The sequence below is a fragment of the Hibiscus syriacus genome, unplaced genomic scaffold (assembly GCF_006381635.1).
Source record: "Hibiscus syriacus cultivar Baekdansim isolate YM2019G1 unplaced genomic scaffold, ASM638163v2 tig00001957_pilon, whole genome shotgun sequence".
In the NCBI taxonomy this organism is placed as follows: Eukaryota; Viridiplantae; Streptophyta; class Magnoliopsida; order Malvales; family Malvaceae; genus Hibiscus; species Hibiscus syriacus.
This window is the reverse complement of record NW_024061901.1, coordinates 19,239-28,822: the sequence shown is the minus strand read 5'-3', so window position 1 is coordinate 28,822 and position 9,584 is coordinate 19,239. Positions and strand designations below refer to the sequence as shown.

At 31.3% G+C, this 9,584-nt stretch overlaps 1 protein-coding gene across 3 annotated transcripts; it reads right to left on the bottom strand.

Annotated features, from left to right (window-relative positions):
* Positions 1–8,118: 8,118 nt before the first annotated feature.
* LOC120137153 (protein E6-like) lies at positions 8,119–9,230 on the bottom strand. Of its 3 annotated transcripts, none has more exons than XM_039152984.1 (2): positions 8,744–9,230; positions 8,119–8,569 (listed from the first exon to the last, which is right to left on the bottom strand). In XM_039152984.1, exons 1-2 carry the CDS (start codon positions 9,177–9,179, stop codon positions 8,358–8,360), a joined length of 648 nt encoding a protein of 215 aa, XP_039008915.1. In that variant the 5' UTR covers positions 9,180–9,230; the 3' UTR covers positions 8,119–8,357. The 3 variants fall into 3 exon arrangements, with proteins under 3 accessions (XP_039008915.1, XP_039008919.1, XP_039008909.1); XM_039152988.1 differs by having other exon boundaries at positions 8,119–8,575; positions 8,750–9,230; XM_039152978.1 differs by having other exon boundaries at positions 8,119–8,702; positions 8,769–9,227.
* Positions 9,231–9,584: the final 354 nt, after the last annotated feature.

The following is a 9,584-nucleotide window of genomic DNA, read 5'->3' as shown; positions in this document are numbered from 1 at the left end:
GAAAAAATATATTAATTAATTAATAAAAAGAATATTTTTATAAATACTAAAATTCATCTGTTCACATGAAAATTTAAGAAATAAAATATATCGATATAATATCATCTAAAATTGTGTCTAAGTTTTAGAGATAAAAATTCATGAACCACCTAATAAATATAGATATTTGAAATAAAACCATAAGTATAAATTGAATTAAAAATTATTTTAAAAAATTACACTCAATTTAAATGAAATTAAAAGTTAAATACTTAATAATTTGATTGAGGTTATTAATTCAGAAAAGAATGAACAATTCAAAGAAGATAAACAACCAAACAAGAAAAACATTAAAAAAATTCATTTCTTATAGTTAGAAATGAGAAAAGAAAATAGATTTTCATTCTAAAAGATAAAATAATAATATAAAAATAGATGTTAACTTTTTTTTTATATAAATGATATATAAGTGGTTTTCAAATTCTAAAGTAATATACACGTTTTTTAGAAGTCAAATTTAATAAGTTATTATACATGTTTTTCTTGATAATAAATTTAATAATTTAGTATTTACATGGGGTAAACTACAAGTTTAATACTTATGTTTCATTTTAATACCTATTTTTTTTAAAAAAAAATCATACCTAACATATAGTTTAAGTTTCATTTTAATATCTCGTCGTGAAAAACTTAATGCCACGATGATTTTAACATTTTACCATAAGATAATGATGTTACATTGATAATAATTTTAATAATTTGTAAAAATTAAATGAAATCAATACCTCGTATATATAATTTCATAGAATTAAAATTGATGTATCATATGATACATATTGCAAAATGTTATGTGTAATTATATTATTTATCCGTTTCCTTTACATTGGGTTCCCTATATTCATTGGAAATTTGAAACATTCTGGTCCCAAAATAATTACTTAGGTCATCTCGAGTCCTCATCTATACTCTACAGCATCTTTATCTCTACTCTAAAGACAAAATAATAATTCATCTCCACCACTATCTCTACATTACCACTATCTCTACATTACCACCAACTCTACTTTATTCACAATATTTAACTATTATAATATTGATTTTGTAAATAAAAAATATACATTTCTAATAAATATCAAGATAAAATGCATAAATAAAACATTCACAAATAACATTGCGAAAATACAAATAAATAAGAAAATGTTGTTTGAGTTTTATTAGTAATTTCTATGTTTTTATGTTTGTTGTAGTTTTTATGTTCCAAAAAATTAGTATGTTTATTTATCTAATTTTAATGTATTTTTATCTATCTTGCAATTTAATCTATTTGAATTTACAAAAAAATCAGAAAAATTAAAAAAAAATGTAACGCAACTACAATGCAACGCCAGTTGTAGCGTGCATTGTAGCAGATCGCCACAATATAACTACAAATTCACGATGGGCTAGAGCATAAGATCATCTCTAAACGAGAGATCTTCGCCACTCCAGCGATGCGCTGGAGATGGCCTAATCACACTTTAAAGTTTAAATCAATTCTTTTATAAATATATTACGGTCAGAGCCTAACCTAATAAAAAAATATAGTATGAACATTAAATCCACAGTGACTATATATTATATAAATAATGGACTTGCAGAAACATTTGTCTTTTAAATTGTTATATGTTATAAATTCATATGTTAAACCAATGATTATGTTGTACGACAACCTAATATAAGAATAAGTACCGGAAATGTTAATATTTTTTAACATTTTCGGTAGAGCGTTACTTAAATGTTATTTTTTTCTACCAGAAATGTTAATTTCGCTGCCTATAATGAATATTTCTGATATTAACATTTTTTTTGTAAAAAAATAATATTTTAGGGGCTAAATTTTAGGAATTATAAAGTATTAGGTTCAAAAGAATTATGGAGAAAATTCTTGGACTTTAGTTATAATTTTTCCTCCCTTGTTTATTATAAATTTAAGAGATTTATAAAATACGTTAGTTTATTATGGTAAAATGATATGAAGTGGTTGGCAAATAATTGTTTTATCATATCATTATTTTATTAAACAAATTGAGGATAATGAATTAGGTAGAATGAGGACAAATTATTGGGTGAGATGGGAATTTTATTATTTTTAATATTATTATTTTATTTAGATTACTATAAACCACACATTGAAGATATTCGTGGGAACATTTCAGTTTTAAAAACAGAAGCAACAAGGAGGGATCACCATCCTATTCAATTACTTTAAATGACTCAACTAACTCGATCATATAGCTCGTTTATATCAATAACAAAGAAGCAGTAGATCAAGAAGAGAAATAAAATGGTCGGTGGGGTGAAGCTCTCGAATTTTTGATGATCCGGATGTCGGAGGAAATATTCTAGCGGTGGAAACACTAGAATGGCAATGAGGAACAGCATAGCTCGGTCTTGGCTCCATCGAATGTTTAAGGAGACAAATCGGAGCCTTTTTCTTCAAGGAAACCGAATGGCATTTGGTAGATCTACAATGATCCATAAGGTTTCTCGATGAATGGAGGTCGGATCTAGGATGAAGAGGATAAGATGCTTCGAACATGTAAATGAAGTCTCGAACGGTGACAAAATAGGTGTTGATGCGGTGTACCGGTGATCGTATGGCAAGTTTTCTTGCTTTACTTGCAGCGCAGAACATGAAGAAAGGATTTTTTTTTTGAAAATGAACATGAAATGGAGTGCACTCGATTTTGGGGTTGTATTAAAGTGCAAAATACTCCCACGGAAGTTGCTCTCAACCTGATTTTGGGACAGCCTACTATCTTACCTCCTCTTATCTCATTACATATGAGAATAAGGGTAAACTAATATATTAAAGTGCAAAATGGGTAAATCACAAGGTGTGTCATCCAAGTTTGGTGAGATCTTTACCTTGTCTCTTAGTTTTCAAGTGGTTATAGTTATGACATAATAGTTTTTACAATATCAATTTATTCACTAATTTAAGTAATTAACTATTGTGATGGCATCATTAGTTTTCAATTTTACCAATTGAGTCCTCAAATTATTATTTAGATTTTAATAAGTTATTTTTATGGTGAATGAAATTATTTTGGGTTCGAGTTCGTATATTTGATGGTCTGAAGTTTGTTTTACCAAATTCGAAATCGGTAAGTTGTTTTCACTGATTAATCACCCGAATCGATCTGTTTTTCAGAATTAAGCCTCGTTTTTGATGAAATGTTTATTGTTATGCATCTGAGGAATTATTGGAAGATGATTTCAAGATCGAGGGCATTCGAATAGAATTTAATGGTCGATCAATATTGTACGAAAATCGAGGTAATACTTTACTACCTCTTTATGCTTTATGAAACATGTGAATATTGGTAAATGCATGAATAAGATAATATTGGTCTCATATGTGTAGTTAATTAATTTCTACACTTGATCCGAATAAGATAAAAATTCAGTAACTGATTATGGTTCAGATGACTTTTATAAGAAATTGATGGATTGTTAGAATTAAAATTTCAAGTTCTGTGTTTAGTGATAAAGGAATCAACTTGGATATGTAACATATAAATTATTTCATCAAAGGTACTTGGATGGGAAATTATGAGAATATTCTGGTAGGGTAAAATTACGAAAATACCCTTATGTTGTAAGATATCAAGAATTGTCCCTGGAAGTTGACTAATAACTTTGAAAGAATATATTGATCTGAGAAAACTACAGATGTGCATAAGAAATGCTAGTTTGCTTAGAAAATTTGGATAATCGGGTTTTAACCCAATAAGGTTTATGCAAGATACTAGAAGTCCGTTAAAGAATTATTTCGAGATCAAAGAATGTTCGAGAAAGCAATTAACCATTGGATCTCTAAAGTATAATTATTTTCGTTAAGAGTTAATACCGAAATTATCTGGTTAAGAAATTACGAAAATGCCTTTGAGATGTGAAAATAGTCCAAGTTGACTCTAAATGAGAAAGTAACATGAGAATTTGTTCTTAAACCGATAAATTACTGATTTAATGGTTGAGATCCTACTTTTGTATGGAAATTTCCTAATAATTCGTTAGTAATGTTTGAAAAGACTTTTAACCTGGAAATCTCCGAGTTATGAGTAAATACCTGAAGAATAAATTATCGATGGTGTTATTTTTTCAGAATTGTTTGAAAGGACTGGAAAAGATGATACATTTGAATTAAATGATAAGATCAGATGGAAAGAAATGATTGAAATACCCTTGTAATGGAATGACTCAAGAATATCACCAAGTTCAGAAATGAATAGATATCTTCAAGCTTTGAAATGAATGGAAAAACATTGAGCACCAAAATGACCAAAATGCCCTTATGGTCTATACTAAGTAAATGTCTTGGATTAATTAAGAAATTCAAATAAACATGGATGTTGTATTGCTCTTTAATGTTATGAAACACAATTTAAGATGGGCAAACAATGCTAGTGCTATATTAGTACTTGAATGACATAGATATCACTTGAATGATAGTTCGTCTACTCAAGTTTGGATTGATAATAATTATGGAAGTACTCAGCTCAACTCAACGCTAGAGCGCATTCGATATTAAGAAGTGGATATTCGTGAGATAAATCAATCACGAATACCAAAATGATTTTAATATATGACCAAAGTGAACTGAACGGAAGTACAACATGTATCCGAAACTCAGAAGTGTCTGAATTACTCTGGAAAAATATGAAGTAACCGGGATAGCATTAATTGCTAAATGAACCAAGGAACCTTAATGACGGAGAATTTAGTAAGTAATTAGATGAGTCTGGAAAATACAATAAACTTGTATGATGTACGGTCCATATGGTTATGAACTAAGAATCAAATACGTCATCAATTCTTGATATTGTTGTAATGTGGAAAGAAAATAAAGATTATAAGGATGCTTGTTCGATTCCTTAAGGTATATTTAGCGATGATTCTGAAGATGATTTATGGACAAGAATTGTTGGTATTATAGAGTGAATACCAGGAAGGACAGTGAATTGACCAATCGACATACATCAGTTCTGAAAGTTGTTCAGTTCAAGTTGTTCGATAATCCGATTGATTGTCATGGATGGTAATTACCCTGAATATTCGTTTCTTTTTTTCGACTCAAATCACTCCGGTTATTCTAGATGCACATGAAAACATAGTGGGATTCTAAAGTATTAACCTTAAATGTCTGATTAGATTGGTTATTAATCGGTTCTCTTCAATATGACCTCGTTCTTGAAATTCGATCAAATTTCATAAGTTTCGTGTTATCCATGCAGATGACTATAAAATGCTTCTGATAAATATTAGGATTTCTCTAGTGTGTTCCTTATATTTTAATAAATTGTTTTATTGTTTTAACATGAGGTACACTGAAATTTATGATTAATGTTTTATGGATGCACCGACTTAATAGTGATGGCTTATGGATTTGTATCACGATATAAATATGTATCTTGGAGATACATATTTGTAAAGTACAGCTCTGATCAAGATGGAAAATTTTTATGTACCTAATGTGACTCTTAGGTAGGCTCTGCGGCCCTGAGATCATTCTCGGGTAGCTCGGGTAGGCCCTGCGGCCCTAAGATGTGTTCTTAGGTAGGCCCCGTGGCCCCAAACTTTCTTGGGTAGGCTCTCAGGCCCTAAGATGTTCCCTTAGGTTAACTCTTTGTAAGATGGTTTTAAAATACGAGTTTAAAAGCTCATCTATAGTATGGTTTATGGGATTTTACTGAACTATCATTTGATTAGTGTACCTATAATGATTTTATCGTATTGATGGAACACACTAGATATCCTATTCGACCTCATGAAAACGTGATAGTATGAAAGGTTTCTTATGAACTGAGATACACAATTGATATACGTTTGATTCAATAAGGAAATTATGGCTTCCCATTTATCTGCATGTCATGTAGCATCATCTGGTAGTTCTGTATTACTGAGCTTTCCGAAGCTCACTCTATTACTCACCATTGCAGGTTAAACGAATTGTATCAGTGCATCTATCGAATTCAGTAAAGGAGCTCTTCCGGCGTTGTTTGTAGAGTATGGTACATGTGATTAGGGGGCATATAGATTGTATTTTGTTTTTATATCAGAGTCTGATAAACCCGTTTTATTTCTGAAAAATAATAAATCATTTTATGATTTTACATGTTTTAAGAAGAGTTTTAAATTTTCTACTATTTTTACGGTGGGTCGCTCCGGTGGCCCTAATGTGACACTCTAAATCGGATCGGGCTATCCACATCGGTCTGAGGGTGTTACATTACGGTCAGAGCCTAACCTAATAAAAAAGTATAGTATGAACATTAAATACACAATGACTATATATTATATAAATAATGGACATGCAGAAACATTTGTCTTTTAAATTGTTATATGTTATAAATGCATATGTTAAACCAATGATTATGTTGTACGACAACCTAATATAAGACTAAGTAAAGACGTTACCGGAAATGTTAATATTTTTTAACATTTTCGGTAGAGCGTTACTTAAATGTTATTTTTTATACTAGAAATGTTAATTTCGATGCCTATAATGAATATTTTTGATATTAACATTTTTTTGTAAAAAAATAATATTTTAGGTAGTGCTCCACCGAAAATATTAAAAAAATATTAACTTTGTTGATATCGCCTTTTTTAACCTTATATTAACCTGTTTTTTCTTATATATCCCGACCCAAAGCGGGTAATGTTGTAAAGGCAAAAACATACATCCGCCATTCACGGAGAAGATAACCAAATGGAAATGGATGATTTTTCACTTTCTCTTATTTATTTATGTACTTTTTCTTTTTAGAATTTTGGAATTATATATGTTTTCTTTAATTCTGTAGTTTCCAACTTTACTATGATGATTACCTTTGCTAATTGATAGTGTTAATAAATAGAGAAGCGTTTTAAAGAGGACAAATTGTGAAGGTTAATAGATTTATTATACAAATTAGAAATGAGAAATAAAAAATTATATCGAAGATTAAGTTAGTGATATTGTCAAAGATCTTGCAATTAAAAGCGAAGGTGTTACACATCCAATCAGATACATATTTTTAAAATATAATATTAATTTGATGATAAGTGGTATTTAATCTTTTGATTGTTTAATTTGACATCGAACGTTCTAGTGGGTGAAAAATGCATGGCAAACAATCATAACGATGACATGTGACGAAAACATCATAAAATTGAATGGAGAAGAATACTACGTCTTGAAGAGGTATTATTAAAAGTAGTTTTAAGTAAATAAAATATTTTATCTTAGATAATATTAATAAAAGTTAAAAATGATAAATATCAGTTTTTAAGATTCCAAAAATACTTTTGAAAAACAATACAAAATATAGTCTAATTGAATGAACACCCAACCCAACTGGATAACCCCTATTTAGTTCCAAGTTAAAAACTAACTATGAATAGCAGATGTACCACATAATTACTTGCTTATTTTATAATAAAAGGGATTAAACCCCTAATGTTGGCTCCTCTACGCTATTATTCCATTGTCTAATTTAGGGACCACTTGTAAGTTGCCTAAGGATGATGGAGGGTAACAGTTTGAGAAAAGAAGGTAATGAAGTTTACTTTTTCTAGTCTTGGCTTTGAAAGTCTAACAAAATCAACAAACCTCACCTAAGCATAGTTTGTGTGGACTAAACAATTAATGTATTAAGAATTTCGAGGTTCGATATTTAGATGAAATATATTTGGATTTTTGGGTGCAAGTTGAAAACAGATCAAAGTGGGTTAGTGTCAAAGGCATGCACATGCATCTATATTCAGCTATTGAGTGGAGTGGAGTGGAGTGCCGGAGAAAGCACTGCCAATAAACATCACTAGTCCTATTCATACATGGTTGTATTTGAGTTTTTTTTTCCCCAATGGAATCATTTCATGGGAGGCGAACTTAAGGATGTGGGGATTTCATAAACAAGAAGGCAAGGCAACAAGAACAAATCCAGAAATGTCACTCATCGGATATAAGTTACTCATGTTCATGAAAGATTAATATTTTGGCAAGATTATGCTTGAGATGAACCATCACTGTCGATTTGACTTTAGATTGGCTCGATCTAGAATATAATTCGATTAATGCGTTTATCCAACATCGAAAATAAAAAACGAAGAGAATAGCATTGAAACATACTTACATTTTTATTCAATACATTGTTTGATAAAGTAAAAGAAATATAAAGCACACAAGTCTCTCATAGCATATCTTTTAGCATATCTGCCTCAAAGGCAAAAGTTGCAAACCCTGAAAATAACAAAGTAAAACACAAGACCCAATAAATAATCTTCAATCTTCTTTACTAGTAAAGTTTCATACTTATGATTTAATTAAAGAAAAAACCAAGCAGTTCCCTCCTTCATGGCTCGAACTCTTCCTCGTTCTCCTCGAACTCCTCTTGGTTCTGGTTGTACCTTCCCATGTTGTAACGATTCTCATTGAACTCGTTCCTGGAAGCGAATCCCCTCGAGTTCTCCAACTGGTTCGGATAGTAATTGTTCTCGTTTCTAATATCATGGAAATACTTACCGTTCTCCAAGAATCGAGTATCGCTCATGCCTTGCTTCTCGCCATTGTACCCATTGTTGCCATTGTAGTAGTTGTTATTGTTGTTCTCTTTGGTGCTCCATCCTTTCTCTGTGAACATGGCTTCTCCATAGGCATTCTTCTTGTACTCATAGTTGCCATTGTAGTAGTTGTTGTTTTCCTTCGTGTTCCATCCTTTCCCAGTGAAAGTGTCCTCTTCATTGTTGCCGTTGTAATAGTTGTGGTTGTTGTTGTTCTGGTTTTGTTCGGTGCTCCATCCTTTCTCGGTGAACCGAGCTTCGCCGAGATTTTTCTTCTGGGTGCTCTCGACGGCGCTCTTGCTGTGGAAGTAACCGTCTTTGTTGTTGTTGTTTGTGGATTCAGGGATCATGCTGTAGGGCTCATCGGGGTGGAACTTAACCGGCGTGACATAGGGTTCATAGGTTCCTTTGGTGTTGGTTTCCGGGCCGTAAAGGCCGTAGCCATTCTGGGTCTGGGGAGTGAACCTGGGCTCTTGCTGCTCTTCTTTGACGGTGGGCTGTTTTTCATTGTTGTTTTCCCTTGGGATTTTGCTGAAGAACTCTCTGGCATGGATCTGAATGGAGAAGAGGGCGAAGAGGAAGATGATAGACAGGAGTTTTGGATTGGAAGCCATGGCTGAAGAGGAAAGTTCACTAATGAGGAAAAGGCGATGATGATAAAATGGTTTATATAGAAAGGGGAATAGATTTGTTTCCACTCGCTTGTTCAAAATTTTCTTCTCAATTAGCTGCAGATGGGACGGGGAGATGGTGATGATTGTGGCCCTTCCATCAGACAGAGAAAACCTTATTAAAAGAGGGCCATCACTTTGTGTTTGCTACTTTCAATATCATACGTGTCTTCAAACATAATTTTTATTTTAAATTATTCTCTAAATTTTAAAATATTTTATATCACTTCTTAAATTATGATTTCATTTTAAATTAACTTTTAAACTTTTAAACATTATACATCAATCTTTTACTATCAATATTATTCCATTTTGATCATTTCGTTCACGTGATATCATCTCTATTTA

What these genes read in the sequence shown, in the direction of transcription:
- LOC120137153 (XM_039152978.1), bottom strand. Translation starts at nt 9,179, where the DNA reads ATGGCTTCCAATCCAAAACTCCTGTCTATCATCTTCCTCTTCGCCCTC. An exon ending in AAAACCAGAACAACAACAAC is followed by an intron (nt 8,703 to 8,768) that starts CACAACTATTAC and finishes AACACGAAGGAA; the next exon opens with AACAACAACTACTACAATGG.